This window comes from Oryctolagus cuniculus, chromosome 7, assembly GCF_051225735.1.
Source record: "Oryctolagus cuniculus isolate XC-2025 breed Fujian yellow rabbit chromosome 7, ASM5122573v1, whole genome shotgun sequence".
NCBI classification, from domain to species: Eukaryota; Metazoa; Chordata; class Mammalia; order Lagomorpha; family Leporidae; genus Oryctolagus; species Oryctolagus cuniculus.
In genome coordinates this window covers 137,419,086-137,439,715 of record NC_142873.1, presented here as the reverse complement: position 1 = coordinate 137,439,715, position 20,630 = coordinate 137,419,086, and the positions used below count along the sequence as shown (strand labels likewise).

General features: G+C 40.3%; 1 protein-coding gene across 5 annotated transcripts in view; it reads left to right on the top strand.

Moving 5' to 3' along the window:
- The window catches only part of AGO3 (argonaute RISC catalytic component 3), a 138,041-nt gene that overhangs the window by 45,649 nt on the left and 71,762 nt on the right, over positions 1 to 20,630 (top strand). For 4 of the 5 annotated variants that reach the window (XR_016211118.1, XR_016211119.1, XM_008273686.5 and 1 more), the window contains exons 3-5: positions 4,474 to 4,594; positions 8,145 to 8,353; positions 9,501 to 9,637. Coding sequence is in view for 3 of the 5 variants with exons in the window: in XM_008273686.5 (XP_008271908.2) it covers positions 4,474 to 4,594; positions 8,145 to 8,353; positions 9,501 to 9,637 (467 nt within the window). In the remaining 2 variants the exon portion in view is untranslated. Of the gene's footprint in view, positions 1 to 4,473; positions 4,595 to 8,144; positions 8,354 to 9,500; positions 9,638 to 20,630 lie in introns of those variants that run through there. The other variant, XM_051832182.3, reaches the window with a different exon arrangement.

Genomic DNA, 20,630 nt, shown 5'->3' with positions numbered 1-20,630 from the left:
AGATCATGGTGGTGCACCGGCCGCAGCGCACCCGCAGCAGCCATTGGGGGGTGAACCAACGGTAAAAGGAAGAGCTTTCTCTCTGCCTCTCTCTCTCACTGTTCACTCTGCCTATCAAAAAAAAAAAAATAGATAAATCTAAATTAAAACATGCTTTTAGTGTTTCTGGAGCCGGTGCTGTGGTGTAGTGGTTAAAGCTGCCACCTATGGTGCTGACATCCCATATGGGCACCGGTTCAAGTCCCAGCTGCTCTGCTTCCAGTCCAGCTCTCTGCTATGGCCTGGGAAAGCAGTGGAAGATGGCCCAAGTCCTTGGGCCCCTGCACCCATGTGAGAGACCTGGAGGAAGCTCTTGGCTTCTGGCTTCAGATCAGGACAGCTCCGGCCATTGCAGCCAACTGGGGAATGAACCAGCAGATGGAAAACCTTTCTCTCTCTCTCTCTCTCTCTTTCCCTCTCCCTCTCCTTCTCTATGTAACTCTGACTTTCAAATAAATAATTAAATGTTTAAAAATTCACTTTGGCCTATATTCTGTTCCTGATTATATAACCAGAGATTAATTTTCACAAAGGTTCATAAGAGGACTTACAAGGAGATAAGCATTGTAACATTGTTTTGGTGACTAGTAGTTGAAGATATTCTGAGTCTGCATTTGCTGGGAGAATGGATAGACAGTTTATGGAATGCTTTGCACAGTCAGAAACAGTGAACTAAATTTTTTCTTTTTTTGTTTGAGAGAAGACAGAGCTTCCATCAACTAGTTCACTCCCCAAATAGTCACAATGGCCAGAGTTGGGCCAGACTGAAGTCAGCAACTGGGAACTCAATCCAGGTCTCCCACATGGATGTCAAGGACCAAACTACTAACTTAAGCCATCATCTGCAGTGTCCCCGAGTCTGCATTTATCCAGAAGCTGCAATCTGGAGAAGGAGCTGGGACTTGAACCCCACAAGGCATTCTGATATTGAACGCATGCATTTTAACCTAAGTCTTAACTGCTGGATCAAACACTTGCCTTCTAAGTCACTTTTAAATTGTATACAGGGTGAGTGTTGAGCTTATTGGTTAATGCCCTCATACTATTATCGGAGTACTTGGTTCAGTGCCCAGCTCCAGCTCCTGAGTTCAGTTTCCTGCTAATGCAGACCTTGGGAGGCAATGATGAATGCTCAAGTAATTGGGTTCTTGCCATTCATGTGGGAGATGTGGATTGAGTTCCATGCTCCCAGCTTTGGCCCCGTCCCCACCCCAGCTGTTGTAAGCATCTGGGGAATGACTCTCAAATAAAATTTAAAATCTTTTTTTAAACTTAAAATACAAGTTGTGTTTCATGGATGAAGATTTTTAAAACAATAAAAAAATAATTTTTAGGAAAAACAAGGAATTAAGTATGCCATAGCAGCATAAATAGATTTTTTTTTAGATTTATATTTATCCATTTGACAGGTAGAGTTACAGACACTGAGAGAGAGAGACAGAGAGAAAGGTCTTCCCTCCGTTGGCTCACAATGGCATTGCGCTGATCTGAAGCCAGGAGCCAGGTGCCTCTTCCTGGTCTCCCATGCGGGTGCAGGGACACAAGCACTTGGGTCATCCTCCCAGGTCACAGCAGAGAGCTGAACTGGAAGAGGAACAACCGGGACTAGAAGGCAATGCCCATATGGGATGCCAGCCGCAGGCAGAGGATTAACCAAGTGAGCCACAGCGCTGGCCCAGCATAAATAGCTTTTTAAAATCTAGTGTAGTGGGCTAAGCCTCTGCCTACAGCACTGGCATCCCATATGGACACTGGTTCATGTCCCGGCTGCTCCTCTTCTGATCCAGCTCTGCTATGGCCTGGGAAAGCAGTAGAAGATGGCTCAAGTGCTTGGAAGACCCGGAAGAAGCTCTTGGCTTCGGATTGGCCCAGCTCTGGCCTTTGTGGCTATTTGGGGAGTGAATCAGTGGATGAAAGATCCTCTATCTCTCCCTCTCTCTATTTGTAACTGTCTCTCAAATAAAGTTTAAAAATCTAAAAAAAAAAAAAAAAATACAATACCCTCCCTTTAAAAAAAATCTAGTGCAGAGGGTAAAGGAAGGAATATAAACAGCATGCTATTCACCAAACACATTGCAGGGAACAACTTGTTGGGAAAGGAAATGAGGATAGGAGATGGATGGAAGGAAAGCAGTCAGTTACCTGAGGGGTCATATAGAGATAATGTTGTATGTCATGAACTGAGGAGTTTGATGAACTCAAGCTTTTGTGCTTGAGGAATAAAAGTGAAATTTGTAGACTCATTGACAATGGTGTGTAAATTGGTTGGAGAAGGAAAAAAACTAGAGAACATAAAAAATAAGAAAGTTAAGAAAATGTAGGTACTAGGACATGAGGTCTTAATTGAAAATGATGGTAATTGGGAATGAAAACTAGTGGGAAAAAATACTGCAGCAAGGGGCTAACGCTGTGGCGTGCCTGGTAAAGCTGCCGCCTGCAGTGCCAGCATCCAATACGGGTGTTCCACTTCTGATCCAGCTCACTGCTGATGCACTTGGGAAAACAGCGGAGGATGGCCCAGGTGCTTGGGCCCCCTTACCCATGTGGGAGACCCAGAAGAAGCTCCTGGCTCCTGGCTTCAGCCTGACTCAGCCCTGGCCATTGTAACCTTGGTTAGTGAGTCAATGGATGGAAGAGCTCTCTCTCTCTGTAACTCTGACTCTCACATATATAAATAGGGGCTGGCACTGTGGCACAGTAGATTAATCCTTTGTTTGCAATGCCAGCATCCCATATGGGCACTGGTTCTAGTCCTGGCTGCTCTTCTTCCATCCAGCTCTCCACTATTGCCTGAGAAAGCAGTAAAAGATGGCCCAAGTGCTTGGGCCCCTGCACCCATATGGGAGAACTAGAAGAAGCTCCTGGCTCCTGGCTTCAGATTGGCCCAGCACTGGCCATTGTGGCCATTTGGGGAGTGAACCAGCAGATGGAAGACCTCTCTCTGTCTCTTCTTCTCTCTGTTAACTCTGCCTCTCAAGTAAATAAATAAAAATCTAAAAAAAAAAAATCTTTTACAAAGAAAAGAAATGACACAGTAGTCAAAATATGCTAATTATATCAGTTAAATTTCACTTGAGAAACTGGATTTATTAGTAATGGCCTCAAAAGAAAACTTTAAAATGGAAGAAAATCATTGAAATTTGTATTAAAACGAAAAAGTGAAGGAGAATCAAATCTTTATTCTTTAATGTACTGTAGAAAGACTTGATATTGAATTAATAGTTTCAGCAAAGCAAAATTAAAAAGAAGGGAAACATAGAAACTTTGTGTCATGTAGAAAGAATTACTCTTAGTATGACTTGTTACCTCCCCCTACTCCCTATTTACTCCCATCAGAAATTGCTGGTTTCTTTTACTGCCTACTCCTCCTCAAATGGTTGGGCTTGATTTGAATGCCTTAAATTTATTTTAAATTATTCTAGTGAGTTTACTCTCATTGTAATATATTTAGATTGAATAAACAAAAGTCACCCTATCACCTCATCAATTTCCTCTCTGGCACATATCTTTCCAGATATCCTATTTTATAGTTTTTTCAAATATGATTTAAGGGAATTTGGTATCATTCTCCATATTAAGTCTGTAATTTCAAAAGAATTTGTAAGTCTTGACTGTCTTTCCATGTCAGTATATGGGATCAAAATGTTTGCTGGGTAAAAATGGAAGGTTCATAAATATCCTTACTGGCTAGATACTGTGGTAAGGATGGAGAAATACAAGGGATTCTGGTGTGTTTGTTGCTCTCACAAAGCTCACTGTTCAGAGAAAGGAAGTATATATAATTATAATTTACTAGACTAAGTTTCTTTTGTTTTTTTTTTAAAGAATTATTTGAAAGAGTTACAGAGAGAGGTAGAGCCAGAGAGAGAGAGAGGTCTTCCATCTGCTGTGCAAGGGCCCAAGAACTTGGGCCATCTTCCACTGCTTTCCCAGGCCATAGCAGAGAGCTGGATCAGAAGAGGAGCAGCGGGGTCTTGAACTGGCGCCCATATGGGATGCCGGCGCTGCAGGCTGGAGCTTTAATCCACTACACCACAGCACCGGCCCCTAGACTAAGTTTCTAATGGAGATAGGTACTAGGTGCTATTTTAGTAAAGTGGAAAGAGTATCTCTTTGAGAAAGAGAGGTAAATATGTTAAGGAGTTTTTAGAGATAAGTGAATGGAATTTTAAGTCAGTTTCTAAGGAGAATACGAGCATTTTCCAGGACAGCTGTGTCCTGGGTTTATTCTTCTCTTTGGTGAAATGCCTGTCATCCTGGATAGTAATCAATATTTTTGGTAACCTATGCCATAATTCTGAAAGCAAAATCTTCATCATGTATGAATGAATATCTTAGATTTTTGACAGCTTTAAGCAATGCTAGAAATTACTTCAGTTAGCATTTTGGTATTCCATTTTGCAGAGGATTAAGTGATTTTTCCCCCCTTCTTAGGGAGGTGGTTGACTCAATGGTTCAGCATTTTAAAGTAACTATATTTGGAGACCGTAGACCAGTTTATGATGGAAAAAGAAGCCTTTATACAGCCAATCCACTTCCTGTGGCAACCACTGGGGTAAGATACACATTCCTTTATATTTTTGCATTGTCTTCTTTTAAATTAATTTATTTATTATAATTTTAAACTATAATACGTGTTATGAAACACATGAAATATGTTCTGTATATAATTAAAAAATTAGAATACTTGTGTATGTGTGTAAAATAGGATTCTTCAAAGCTTTTGTGGAAAAATAGAATTAAAAGATGTTTATTTTGGTACAAAAATTTGAAAACCATGCATAGTTTTTTATAATAACATTTCCATAAACTTTTCACACTTAACAAGAAGACTGCAAGAATCATGCAGAGAATTCTCATTTTCCCTTTGGGTAGAATCACCAACATTCTTAACATTTGCCATATTTATTGTATCACTTTTTCTTTCTCTCTCTCTTTGTTCCTTCTACCTGTAGATATAGCTATATAGAGACACATACATACTTTTTTTTTCCTGAACTATTCATGAATAGTTGGCACACATCATGTCCCTTTAATGTTAATGTAATTTTTTAAAAGGTTTACTTATTTGTTTGAAAGGCAGAGTTAACAGAGAGGGGAAGAGACAGAGAGAGAGATCTTCCATTTGCTGGTCACTCCCCAGATAGCCACAATGGCAGGTCTCTCGTGGATGGCAGGGGCCCAAGTACTTGGGCCATCTTCTGATGCTTTCGCAGGCTCATTAGTAGTGAAGCAACCAGCTTCATTCAAAAGTGAAGCAACCAGCAATTGAACCAGCATTCATATGGGATGCTGGCATCATGGAAGGTGGCTTAACCGACTGTGCCATGACATCAGTCCCAGAATTACTTTTTTTTTAAAACATTTATTTTTATTTGAAAGGCAGAGAGGCAGAGAGAGAGAATCTTCCATCTGCTGGTTCACTCCCTACGTGGCTGCTGTGCCAATCCAAAGCCAGGAGCCAAGAGCTTCTTCCGGGTCTCCCATGCTGGTGCAGGGGTCCAAGCACTTGGAACATGTTGTACTGGTTTTCCAGGCCATAACAGAGCTGCATTAGAAGTGCAGTAGCCGGAGGCCGGCGCCACGGCTCACTAGGCTAATCCTCCGCCTAGCTGCGCCGGCACACCCGGTCGGGGTGCTGGATTCTGTCCCGGTTGCCCCTCTTCCAGGCCAGCTCTCTGCTGTGGCCCGGGAAGGCAGTGGAGGATGGCCCAAGTGCTTGGGCCCTGCACCCCATGGGAGACCAGGATAAGTACCTGGCTCCTGCCATCGGATCAGCACGGTGCGCCGGCTACAGCGCACCGGCCGCGGCAGCCATTGGAGAGTGAACCAACGGCAAAAGGAAGACCTTTCTCTCTGTCTCTCTCTCTCTCACTGTCCACTCTGCCTGTCAAAAAAAAAAAAAAAAAAAAAAAAAAAAAAGAAGAAGAAGAAGAAGAAGAAGAAGTGGAGCAGCCGGAAATTGAACTGGTGTCCATAAAGGATGCTGGCACTGCAGGCTGGAGCTTTAACCTGCTTTACCACAGCATCGGCCCCTTAACACTTTTCCACAAATACTTCGTTACTTTATGGCAAAATAAAATGTGCCAGGTTCATCTTATGTTTTCCCTGCTGTAACCCTTCAATGACTGTTTCTCAGAGGAGCCTTGATTTATTTTAGTTGGAGAATGCAATTTTGAAACCAGGTATGCTTGATGTTGCCAGACTATATGTACTTGTAAGCCCTCTCCATACACAGAAGCAGGAAATATAAATAAATAGACCAATAAGTAAATAAAATAGAACATTAAACAGTAAATATACTTTGTATAGTAAGTTTTATATATGTTTATTGGAAACATGAGTTCACACTGATTCTTCCAGTTCTGTTTTCCCAGGATTCTTCCTTTCTAACCCCATTCCAGGTTTCTGTCTTCCTTATTCTTTAGTTAGTCCCCTGGTGCCTCAGAACATTCACTTTTCTCATTTGCTCAGTCCTGCAGTTCATATGAAAGGTCTTCAAAAAATTCATGGAAAATATGTATTGTGAAAAAAACTATGCATGAATTTCAGAATTTTTGCACCCATATAAACATACCTTTTAATTCAGTTTTCATGAACTTTTTGAAATATGCTCAAACAAGATAGTTTCTGAATTATCTTATACCACGGCATGAAACAGATCTAATGAGAATTTGAGGTTTTATTTTAATGCAGTTCTTCTAAACCTACCTTTTCTTCATTTCCATCCCCTAAATTGAGGGTATAGGAAATACACTATATTAAAGAATTTCTTGCATTAGTGATTTCTTTTATTCTAGTTATGTTATTCATTTGAAGTACATTTGGGTTCATTTGAATATGTCTACATTCACTTTTAATTTTTTTCCTTCCATCCTTGTTGATTTTTAAAAAAATTTAAATATATAGAACTTCACTGTGCTTCCTAACTGTACCCAAAAATATACTCAGTATTGTTCTCCCTTTTTTCTTCCATTCCATTCTTTCCCATCCTTTGAAAGTAACCAATTTCCTGGGGCCGGCGCTGTGGGGCACTGGGTTAATCCGCCTGTGGCGCCAGCATCCCATATGGGTGCCTGTTCTAGTCCCAGGTTGCTCCTCTTCCAGTCCAGCTCTCTGCTATGTCCTGAGATAGCAGTAGAAGATGGCCCAAGTGATTGGGCCCCTGCACCCACATGGGAGACCTGGAAGAAGCTCCAGGCTTCTGGCTTCGGATTGGCGCAGCTCTGGCCGTTGCAGCCATTGGGGAGTGAACCAGTGGAAGGAAGACCTTTCTCTGTCTCTCTCACTGTTTGTGATTCTACTTGTCAAATAAATGAATGAAATCTTTAAGAAAAAAAAAAAAAAAGAAAGTAACCAATTTTCTTTTGTACAGTTCATACCTACTGTTTCTTTTTGTAAAAATAAGTAAATAAATGAATATTTACTCATTTTCCTTTCTTTCACAAAAGATGCTGTACTATTTGTAATCTTTTGTACTGCTGCATTTTGCATTTAACAATATAGTTTAGAAATTATTTCATATCAGTTGCAAGAGATTTCTCATTCCTTTTAAAAATTTTTTGTTTGTTATTTTCATTTTATTTGAAAGGCAGAGAGAGACAGAGACAGACAGAGAGGCCTTCACTGCCTGATTGCCTGCAACAACCGATGCTGGGCCATGTGGAAGCCAGGAATCTGAAACTCAATCCACGTCTCCCACGTGGGTGGCAGAGATGCAAATACTTGAGCTGTTATCTGCTGCCTTTCAGGGTATGCATTAGCAGGAAGCTGGAGTCAGAAGTACAGTTGAGACTTGAACCAAAGCACTCCAATATGGGATGCAGACATCCCAAGCAGCACCCCAAACAAACACCCACCCCCATTCCTTTTGTTATAGCTACCTAAGTGTTAGAGTGTCTGGGTAGCTTCCAGTATTTTTAAATGACAGATTATGCTGACAGGAATAACTCTGTTATCTGAATTATTGTAATTGATTGACATTGAGGTTGATTTTTTTATTTTTGTCTTACTTTTTCTTAGATCTTTGATCTCTTTATAAGTTAAACTTTAAATTGTATTTATCTTTTTCAACATTTGCCAATTGAGTCTTTTCCTATCAACAGGTAGATTTAGATGTCACATTACCTGGGGAAGGTGGAAAAGATCGACCTTTCAAAGTGTCAATCAAATTTGTTTCTCTGGTGAGTTGGCACCTACTGCATGAAGTACTGACAGGACGGACCTTGCCTGAGCCACTGGAATTAGACAAGCCAATCAGCACTAACCCTGTCCATGCCGTTGATGTGGTGCTACGTCATCTGCCCTCCATGAAGTGGGTGCTTCTGGCTTTTATTCCTCTTTGCATTTTAAATATGAAGATTTTCCTTCTAAGAATAAGTTGTGCAGGCCTCCCTTGGTTAACTTTCATATCTTGTATCTTTTGATTATTTCAGTTGAACAGGAATAGCATGCATATATAAATTCATTGAGAGAATTAAGTTACAGAAAAATTATCTGAAATTTGCAAATAAATGAACATAATTAGCTAAATTATTCTAATTAATGCATTCACAGAAAAATGCCTGACCCTTTCTCTTAGTGGCTATAAACCTTGAGTGACTGATACATTTTTAGATACTTTCTATAGTTAAATCATTTTGCTTTCTTTTAAGATTTTACTTATTTATTTGTTAGGTAGAGTTACAGACAGAAAAAGGAGAGACAAAGAGAAAGGTCTTCCATCCGCTAGTTCATTCCCTAAATGGCCACAACAGCTGAAGTTGAGCCAGTCCAAAGCCAGGATCCAAGAGCTTCTTCAAGTCTCCCACATGGGTGCAGGGGCCCAAGCACTTGGGCCATCTTCTACTGCTTTCCCAGGCCATAGCAGAGAGCTAGATTGAACCAGTGTCCATTTAGGATGCCGGCATCCCAGACAGAGGTTTAGCCTACTATGTCACAGTGCCAACCCCTCTCCTTGCTTTTTAAAAGAAATTTTACTGTCAGTATAATAGCTTCAAATTGTTTTGAAATTGCTACTCTTTTAACCACACTGTCACCTCACATATGTATGTGTGTACATGCATATACACATACACATATACCAGACTATTATGTTTTTTTAAAGAAAAATAGTATGTCTTACGAACACATTTATAGAAATGGATTTCTGATCAATAATTATTTACTCTTGAGCATTTTTAAAATTGGAATGTTAATTTTTAAGCTATTTTTCACAATGTATTTTTAAATTATTATGCAAACTAACATTGAGAATATCAGTGAGGATGCTAATGGATGTTTTCATTTAGAATGGCTACTTTTTGCTTTTATGAGTTTGGAAAATGTTTAGGTTTATATATTTATAATGATAAGCTTCATTATGATAAATTAGTTGTCTGCGCTTTAGTCTCTGCTGTATTTCATTCAGATTTGTATACTTGTATTGGAAAGAATTGAACATGCCTTTTTAATTTTTCTAGATATACACCTGTGGGACGCTCCTTTTTCTCAGCTCCAGAAGGATATGACCACCCTCTAGGAGGGGGCAGGGAAGTATGGTTTGGATTCCATCAGTCTGTTCGGCCTGCCATGTGGAAAATGATGCTGAATATCGATGGTAAGAGAACTGAAGCCATATTCCATATTGGGCAGTTGGTTCCTATATGGCCCATGAGTGTGTGTGTGTGTAAACTTTATACATAATGGCATGTACTGGTGACTTGACATAATATTTGGATATGACAACAAGAAAAACCTTTATACTTTTATTACATTGCATTTAGAAAGCTTCTACAAAGAACTTGTTTTGGAATGCTACTAAACATGAAATAAGTACATGCAAACAAATTTAAAAGCCCTAACATGATCATCTGAGCAATGTTGTATTTTAACTCACCTTTGTCCTTTTAACTCTAAGTCAACGTTTCACTGGAAATGGGTATTTTAAAAGAAAGAGTTTTGGGCCCGGCGCCGTGGCTCACTTGGTTAATCCTCTGCCTGCGGTGCCGGCATCCCTTATGGGCACTGGGTTTTAGTCCTGGTTGCTCCTCTTCCAGTCCAGCTCGCTGCTGTGGCCCAGGAGGGCAGTGGAGGATGGCCCAGGTGCTTGGGCCCCGCACCTGCATGGGAGACCAGGAGGAAGCACCTGGCTCCTGGCTTCGGATCAGTGCGGCACACCGGCCGTAGCAGCCATTTGGAGGGTGAACCAATGGAAGGAAGACCTTTCTCTCTGTCTCTCTGTCTCTCTCTGTCTATAATTCTACCAGTCAAATAAATAAATAAATAAATCTAAAAAAAAAAGAGTTTTTTGGTCATGGTGGCCTGACATCAGGCATTTGTGCCTGGTGCTAGTGCATAATGTGCCAGTTGTATTCAGTTTTAGGTGTTTTCTTACAAATATTTTCAAGTTTATAAAAAAATAAAATAGTATGATGGAACCACTATATATGTAGCTGTTATTCAAGTTGCCAGAATTTTTCCACCATTACTTAACTTATCTACATTTTTTCCTCTATTGTGGTATTTGAAAATCAGTCCCAGACAGCATGTTATTTTGTTCCCACTGTTTCTCTGTCCACCACTAAGAATATGGGTGTTCTCTTACACAGCAGTGTCATTTTCATATATAAGAAAATTAAAAACAATTATTTATTTTTACCCTCTAATATCCTCTTTATAGTCAGATTTCCCTGTTTGTCTCAAGTATGTCTTTTTCTGGTTGGTTGATTCTAACTAGAATCCAAATCAGGTTCAAGTATCACATTTGGTTATTATGCCTTTTAAACCTAATCATTCTGTTTTCTTCTGTCTGTCATTTTCTTTTTTCCTTTTTTATGCTTTTGACTCATAACAGAAGCTTATAGTCACTCCACCTGTAGGATATCCTCAAATCTGAATTTGTCTGTTTTCCTGTGTCATTATCTTGCCTCTATCCCCTGTATTTCCTTAGAAAACAAAAATTGACCTTAGAAGTTTGATTCACTTTTGGTTCAAAATACTTCTTAAGTGTTTTATATTATTTCACTTTAGGAGGCATACAGTATCTTGCGATCCTAATTTTAGTGAGGCTAAGATGAATCTATAGGTCCAGAAATTAATCACTAGATATAGGAATCCCTCTTTGTGAAGTTCCCACTTTTTTTTTTTTTTTTAAGATTTATTTATTTATTTGAAAGAGTTACACAGAGAGAGGAGAGGCAGAGAGAGAGAGAGACGTCTTCCATCCGATGGTTCACTCCCCAAATGGCCGCAACAGCCAGAGCTGTGCAAATCCAAAGCCAGGAGCCAGGAGTTTCTTCCGGGTCTCCCATGTGGGTGCAAGGGCTCAAGGACTTGGGCCATTTTCTACTGCTTTCCCAGGCCATAACAGAGAGCTGGACAGGAAGTGGAGCAGCCAGGTCTCAAACTGGCGCCCATATGGCGCTTCAGGCCAGGGCGTTAACCCACTGAGCCACAGTGCTGGCCCCAAAGTTCCCACTTTTAATTACTGATGTTGTATTCACTGATCATTGTTATCCAAATAATTCACTTCAGTAGGAATTACCAATGGGTAATTTTTCAGTTTATTAATGTTTCATAGTTTCTTGCTTTCTGGCACAGCAAGATATTCTAGACTTGTCTGATGTTTCCAGCCTGGCACTTTTAATTAGCCATTCTTTCAAGGATTCCTGGATCTTTCCACATCAGTACATAATATCCTCATTGTGTTCAGTTGTATCTGCCATTGTGGAAATATGATTGAGGGGGAAATACGTACTTTCAAAAAACTTTTTTTTTTAATTTTTGTTTTTTAATGTGAGAGAACCCATCCACAGTTTTCACTTTCCCAAATGATTTGCTGAAGCTTGGAGCTGGGGACTCAGTGTAGGTCTCTCACATGGGGAGCAGGAACCTCATCATTTGAGCCATCACCACTGCCTCTCAGGATCTGCATTGGTGGGAAGCTGGAGTCAGGAGCCGGAGCTGGGTATCAAACCCAGGCATTCCAGTATGGGAAATGGGTATCAATCACTATACCAAATGTTCACCCCAAGGAGGGAGTATTTTCCAGTTCCCTGATACATATACTAGGACTATTTTATGATTCATCATATCAGAACATCATTTCAATATATTTAGATATATGTGCATCTGTAAGATAAATCCTAGAAGTGAGATTAATGGCTCAAGGGTAATTGTAACAGTTTTTGTTTGTTTGTTTTTAAATTTGAGAGGCAGAGAGAGACAAAGAAATCCTCCATATGCTCGTTCACTTCCCAGATGCCGCCAATGGCCAGGGCTGTGCCAGGCCAAATTCCAGAAGCAGGAATTCATTCCAGGTCTCCCATGTGGGTGATAGGGACTCAAGTTCTGCTGCTTTTTAGGGAGTTCATTAGCAGGAAGCTGGAGGCAAGAATTTAGCTGGAGGGGCCGACGTTTTGGTGTATCTGATAGAGGCTGCTGCTCCACTTCTGATCAACTCCCAGCTAATGTGCCTGGGAAATTAGCAGAGGATGGCCCAAGTGCCTGGGCCCTTAAACCCACATGGGAGACCCAAAAGAAGCTGCTGGCTCCAGATGGACCCAGTTCCAGCTGTCTCTGCCTCTCTCTCTGTAAACTCTGCCTTTCAAATAAATAAATAATTGTTTAAAAAAAAAAAAAAACAGAGCTGGACTTGAACTCAAACACTCCTGTGATGGGATACAGTTGTCCCAAGTGGGTATACTGGCGTCTTAACCAGTAGGCCAAATGCCTTCCACTGTGTTTGCAACTTTGATCATTTTTGCCTGATTGAACTTCATAGAGGTTGTAAACATTTTACATTAATGAGTGAAAGAACCTCTTTCCTTGTATCTTAGCCACTAGAGATTCAAACTCTTCGATTTAGTAGTTTGCATATATATTTTATTTTAAAAAAAAATTGATCCAGGTCTATCAAGTACTTGAGCTATCACCTGCTGCCTCCCAGGTTCTGCATTAGCAAGAAACTTCAGTCAGGATCCATAACTGTGTATTGAACCCAGATACTCCTATTTGAGACACAGGTATCTTAACCAGTATCTTAAACACTATGCTAAATGACCATCCCTGTTATGTACTTTCCTTTTTAAAAAAAAAAAATATTTATTTATTTTACTTGAAAGTCAGAGTTACACAGAGAGAGGAGGAGAGGCAGAGAGAGGTCTTCCACCCACTGATTCACTCCCCAGTTGGGTGCAATGGCTAGAGCTGCGCTGATCCAAAGCCAGGAGCCGGGAGCTTCTTTCAGGTCTCCCATGTAGGTGCAGGGGTCCAAGGACTTGGGCCATCTTCTGCTTTCCCAGGCCATAGTAGAGAGCTGGATCAGAAGTGGAGCAGCTGGGACTTGAACCGGCACCCATATGGGATGCTGCGCCACAGCACCGACCCCATTCTTTCAATGTACATTTGACAGATGTTTCCCATATGTAAGGGCCACTTGTGTTTTTAAATGAACTGTTGGTTTACATTTTTACTTTTCTTCTTGTTGTATATTTTATCTCATTTACTAGGAGTGCTTTCTTTCTCTTTTCTTTTTCCCAAGATTCATTTTGTTCATTTAAAAGGCAGAATGACAGAGAGAAAGGAAGAGTCAAAGAGACAGATCTTCCATCTGCTGATTCACTCCCCAAATGGTCACAACAGCCAGGGCTGAACTAGCAGGCCAGTACTCCATCCAGGTTTCCCACATGGGTGGCAGGGGCCCAAGTGTCTGGGCTATTTTCTGCTGCCTTCCTCGGTGCATTAACTGGGAACTGAGCAGCTGGTGTTCCAGCCAGCATTCCAGCTGACCTCACAGGCAGGGGCTTAACCCACTGCACCACAATGCTGGCCCCTAAATTTGTCTGTTATGTGGGTTGTTTGTCTTTTGACCTTTGGCATAGTGGAGTTTTAGTTTGTTTATTTTTTATTTTTCCATGCAGAAGTTTGTGTGTTGCTGTGCGCACATACATGTATGTATTAGTTGCTGATTTCTTTTGTGACTTTTAATATCTAATAGGGCTAGTCCCATTTTTTCTTTTCAAGATTTTCAAGGCAACTCTTACTGTACCTTATTGTACTTTTGAAACCCCTTGTCTAGATCAGGTGAGTAGGAGAGAACAGGTTGTTATTGTTATTGAAAACTCATTACATTTAAAATTAAGTTAGAAAAAAGGATTGTATTTAAGGTATTGAGTCTTTCTGTCCAAGAACATATACTGCTTGTTCAAGATTACTTTTGTTTCCTTAAGGAGTTTTTAAGTTTTCTTCACATAAACTTTGCATGTTTTATGTTGTTCCTGGAATTATTCTCCTTTTTGTTGCTATTAAATAGGTTTGTATGTTCTAACTGGTTATTGCTTATATACATGAAGGCTTTTGATTTCCATGTGCTAACTTTTTATCTCTCTGCCTTGTTGAATTCAAGTTATTTTCTTGGGATTTCTAGCTTATGATCATTTTATCTACAGTGATAGATTTATCTCTTCCTTTGATTTTTTGATACCTCTAATTTTTTTATCAGATATACTAATTAGACATGATAATAGTAAACAGTAGCAATTAGTAGGTGTCTTTTTTCATTCATTGCTTTAAAATGAATGTTCCCAGTGTTTCTGCATTAGGTTTTATGCATTCCTGTGTGTTGGTATATATTATCATGTTAAGGAACATCTGTTATTCCTATTTTTTAAGAACTTTTCATTAAGAATGCATATTGAATTTTGCACATGCCTTTTTAGCATCTGTAGAGCTGATGATATATTTCTTCTTTTAACAAACATTGAACCAAACTGGCATTCCTAAATTTTTAAAAATCAATTTATTTGAGAGCCAGAACTCCCATATGCTGATTCACTTCCCAAATGCCTACAATGGCCAGGGCTGGGCAGGCCAAAGCTGGAAGCTGGGAGCTCAAACCAGGTCTCCCATGTGGGTAACAGGGATCTAACTCCTTGAGCCAACACTTCATCCTCCCAGGATCTTCACCAGCAAGAAACTGGAGTCAGGAACAAGTGCCAGGTACTGACACTGACACTCTGATATGAATTGTGAATGTCTTCAACATCTGCTACTCTAGAGTCTTCTAATCTTTTAACAGTTTTATTTTGTTTTTCACTTTATTTGAAAGGCAGAGACAGAGAGAGACAGATAGGTATCTTTCATCCACTCGTTCACTCTCTAAATGCCCACAGCAGCTTGGGCTGGGCCAGGACGAAGCCAGAACTTCATCTGGGTCTCCTCTGTGAGTGGCAGGGACCCAATTACCTGAGCCATTACCTGCCTTCTCCCAAGGGTGCACATTAGCAAGAAGCTAAATGGAAGCAGAAGCAGGACTTGAACCCAGGCATTCCAAAATGAGATGTGTGTGTACCAAGTGGCATCTTAAACCAGTACACCAAATACTCAACCCATAGATTCATCTTTAATGTGATACTATTTGCTAATACTTTACTTTTTAAATTAAAATACAAAAAAAAAAAAAATCTGGAGACTTCTCTGTACAATCCTTTTCAAATTTCAGTATTAATAATACATTTCATTAAAAATTCAAAAGCTTTCTATTTTCCAAAATGTACAGTTTTTTTTTTTTAATTTGGTTTTTGGTTTAACATAAACTCAGTTCTTTTTTTTGCACTTGAATACAAGAGGATTCTGTGTTTTCTTCTCTTTTTTTTTTTCCAAAGATTAATTATTTATTTGAAAGGCAGAGTTACAAAGAGGCAGAGGCAGAGAGAGAGGGCTTCCATCCACTGGTTCACTCCCCAGATGGCCGCAGTGGCTGGAGCTGGGCTGATCCAAGGCCAGGGCCAGGAGCCTCTTCCAGGTCTCCCACGTGGGTGCTGGGGCCCAAGGACTTGGGCCATCTTCCACTGCTTTCCCAGGCCATAGCAGAGAGCTGGGTCAAAAGTGGAAGAGTCAGGACTCAAACCAACACCCATATGGGATGCTGGTGCTGCAGGCAGCAGCTTTACCTGCTATGCCACAGCGCTGGCCCCCATATAGCAGTTTTAATTTTTTATTTTTTTTTATTTTTTATTTTTTATTTTTATTTTTTGACAGGCAGAGTGGACAGTGAGAGAGAGAGACAGAGAGAAAGGTCTTCCTTTGCCGTTGGTTCACCCTCCAATGGCCGCCGCGGCCGGCGCGCTGCGGCTGGCGCACCGCGCTGATCCGATGGCAGGAGCCAGGAGCCAGGTGCTTTTCCTGGTCTCCCATGGGGTGCAGGGCCCAAGCACCTGGGCCATCCTCCACTGCACTCCCTGGCCACAGCAGAGAGCTGGCCTGGAAGAGGGGCAACCGGGACAGAATCCGGCGCCCCGACTGGGACTAGAACCTGGTGTGCCGGCGCCGCTAGGCGGAGGATTAGCCTAGTGAGCCACGGCGCTGGCCAGCAGTTTTAAAATAATATTAAAGTTCGCCGGCACAGCGGGTTCTAGTCCCAGTCGGGGCGCCGGATTCTGTCCCGGTCCCCTCTTCCAGGCCAGCTCTCTGCTGTGGCCCGGGAGTGCAGTGGAGGATGGCCCAAGTCCTTGGGCCCTACACCCCACAGGAGACCAGGAGAAGCACCTGGCTCCTGCGTTCGGATCAGCATGGTGCACCGGCCGTGGTGGCCATTGGAAGGCAAAGGAAGACCTTTCTCCCTGTCTCTCTCTCTCTGTCCACTCTGCCTGTCAAAAAATAAAAAAAATAATAAAAAAAAATTAAAGTTATCAACTCTTGTAAATCCCCTATAAAATCATAATACTCATATTTTTTGTTTCATCGTGTTTAGTGGGCAACTCTTAAATCTTTCTCCATTTATTTTATGAAAATCTTTCTGTTCAAGGTGTCTGGATTTACTTTGGTAGGTCATATTTTACTAGAAAATCATTTGTTTTAGCCATATTAAATTTAATTGTATAGAGTTTTACAACAATTTTTTTGAAATTTTATTTCTTATTTTGTATGTTTATGCTTTGTCCTTTTGACTTTTTTTAAATGTTTATTTTCATCTATTTGAAAGACAGAAAGAATGTGAGAGAGTGAAAGGTCTTCTATTTGCTGGTTCAGTCCCCTTTAATGCTCACAATAGCCAGGGCTGGGTCAGGTGGAAGTCAGGAGCTTGGAACTCCATCCAGGTCTCTCAGGTATGACAGGACCCGAGTACTTGAGTCATTATCTGTTTCCTTCCAGAGTGCATTAGCAGGAAGCTGAGTCAGAAACAGAGCAGCCAGTACTCAAGCAGGTACTCCAATATGGGATGCTGGTATCACAAATGGTGGCTTAAACCACTAGGCCACTGTGCCCACTCTCTTTTTATTCTTGATTAAAATAGCTAGCAGTTTAGTCAATTGATTTTTTTTCCCCAGTGATAGAATTTTTTAATTTTATTTTTTAGTTATTTTTCTGGCTTTGTTTTCTGTCTTCTTACTTTCTACTTTTATCTTTATAATTTTTGTCTCTACTTCAATTAACCAAGTTGATTTAAGGCTATTTCTCTTTTTTAACTAGATTAGCAATTTATTTACTTTCATATTTTATTTGAAAGGTAGAGTGACAGAGAGAAAGGAAAGAGAGAGAGAATATGAATATCTTCCATCTGCTGGTTCACCTCAGGTGGCCACAATGACTGGAGCTGGTCCAGGCCCAAGCCAGGAACCTGAAACTCCATTTAGGACTCCCACTGGGTGGTAGGGGTCCAAGTACTTGAGCCATTTTCCTCTGTCTTCCAAGGCACGTTAGCAGGGATCTGGATTGGAAGCAGAGTAGCCAGAACTCCAAAAGAGCACTCCGATGTTGGATGTTGGCATTGTGAGTGGCAGCTTAACCTGCTGTACCACAACATCAGCCCCTCAAATTTTATTTCCCTTATTATCCAAATATTTGAGAAACTAAATTTTCATATTAGAGGTGTTTTTGTTTTTAGCTTTTTTGACAGGCAGAGTGGATAGTGAGAGAGAGAGACAGAGAGAAAGGTCTTCCTTTTGCCGTTGGTTCACCCTCCAATGGCCACCACGGCCGGCGTGCTGCAGCCGGCGCACCGCGCTGATCCGATGGCAGGAGCCAGGAGCCAGGTGCTTCTCCTGGTCTCCCATGGGGTGCAGGGCCCAAACACTTGGGCCATCCTCCACTGCCTTCCCGGGCCACAGCAGAGAGCTGGACTGGAAGAGGGGCAACCAGGACAGAATCTGGCACCCTGACCGGGACTAGAACCCGGTGTGCCAGCACCGCTAGGTGGAGGATTAGCCTAGTGAGCCGCGGCGCCGGCCTCCAAGAATGTGGTTTGTATTACTACTTTTAGAATTTGATGATATATTTTTGTAGCCTAATATGTGGTTAGTTTGTGATAATTCAGTGAATATTTCAAAATAAAGTGTATTTATTAGGGCAGAATGAAATTATTATCCATCAGAGCTACCATTTTGATTATATTGTCGAGGTCATTTATTTCCTTATTTATTTTGGTGTTTTGTTCTCTCAGACCAGGAAAAATAAATTTAAATTTACTATTGTTAGTGTGTTTCTATTTTGTCTTGTATCTCCTATAAGTTCTCCTTTTCTTTGTTGCTGCTATATTATTCAGTACATGTAGGTATTTTTCCACTGCTTTCTGACATTAAATGTTTAATGGAGAAGTATGATGTCACCTTGATTTTTATTTTTCTTAGAAGGCATCTGTCATTTTTGTTTGCTGAAAGTATTTTTTTCCTATTATTTTCCTAGATTTTCTTTTTAGTTGGCCATATCCTTCATGACCCTTACTGTGCTCCTTGTGGCATTATTTTACAGTATGCTCATGAGATTCTTTTAAAAGATTTGTTATTTATTATTTATTTATGTGAAAAGCAGGGAGAGAGAGAGAGAAAGAGATCTTCCATCTGCTGTTTCACTCCCCAAATGACCGCAGCAGTCAAGGCTGGGCCAGGCCAAAGCTGAGAAGCAGAAACTCCATCCTGGTCTCCCACATGGGTGTCAGGGCCAAGTTCCTCTGCCATCATCTGCTGTCTTCCTGACTTATGAGCAGAAAGCTGGATCAGAGCAGAGCACCCAGCACTCAAGCGTGGGTACTCTGATACGCAGTGCTGGCATTGCAAGCATGGCTTAACCCACTGCACCACAATGCCAACTCCATAGTGTTCATTTTTGAATTTTTCAAAATCTTTTTCTTCCATTCCTGAATTCTGCTCGTTTCACTTCCTCCGGTTAACTGTCTTTCTCTCTTCCTTGAATTATTAAATTTCTGCTCTGAGATTGTCTTCCATATCTTCATTGAGAATTTTTGAACTTATGGTTTATAAAAAAGGGTTGTAATTTTCCTGTTTTGTGATGATACTGTGTTGAGTGTTCATTATCAGAGATGTTGCTCTGCTTTTCTGCATTTTGTTCTGGTATCTTTGTATGGATATGTAACTATCATTTTGTGCTCAAATTCAAATGAGATCTAATTCTCCAAACCTTCTATTAGAAGGGACTTTAGGGATGTGGCAAGAACATTAGGAGCACCTTAGTAACAGGTCACTTTTCCAGATTTCTCTGCTCAAGCCCTCTGTCCTTGGTTCTGATGAATTCTTTCTTCAAAATATAATCATATCTTCTTTGCCTCTCTGTAACTGAAGTGGTTTAAGTAATGTGAACTACTAACTGTGAATCTCCCTAAGTCCTTACCTATTTCTGTTACCAAGGGATAAATCTTCTGCCTTTTAAATTGCCTGCTTCATATGTTAACAGAGAATTTGTGTAAAGTATATAGGAGGTCCTTATACTATTTTTATAACTTTTCTCTGAGTTTGAAATTATTTCAAAATAAGAAATTACACAGGAAAAGTGCATGCATCACTTTTGAAGGGGTAGTGCTTTCTGGGACTGGCATTTCTAAACCACCCTCCACTCACTCTCGTGAAACTTTCTGTACTTCCCGTCTCTTCCTCTTTCTGAGAATCTCCCATTCAATCTCAGCTCTAAACATTGCAGTTCCCACTAAGGATAGAATCCTTGCTGAGAGTGAAAATTTGCAATTCTTCCACCAGGGTCCTTTATACTCCCATGTTCAGATGTGACTTTTTACATAGGTTCCACTAGTCCCAAGTACTTTGGACCATATTTACTTATAATGTGGCATTTTTCTAGTTTTACGATCTCCTAGTTTCATTGAAAATATTTAGTTTTTTTTTTTTTTCAGCATTCTCTTTGTTGCTCTATACAAATTCTGGGAGAAAGATGGGAAAATTTGGAACAAAATTACTATTATGTTCCCATTGGAACTTGAAGTCCACTTTGGACATTATTAAGAAATAATTAAATAACCTGTTTGTCAAAGAAATCACAAAGGAATTTAAAGTATTTTGAATTGAAGGATAATGAATATGCACATTCAGAACAGATATGATCAGCTATGGAATGCTTAGAGAGAATTTAAAACTAAATGCGTCAGTAACCTGGGCATTCATTTCAACAAATTATAAAAAAAAAAAAAAAAAAAAAAAAAAAAAAAACAGAAAATTAAATGCAAAGAGAATAGAAATGCGAGATAAAACTAGAGATAATTAAATAAAAGCAAAATTATTTCTTTCCTGTAGGTAGGGAGATTTCAAAGGTTTTTAAGAATAGTGACATGATCATATTTGTTTTCCAGAAAGAGACCTCTGGCAGCA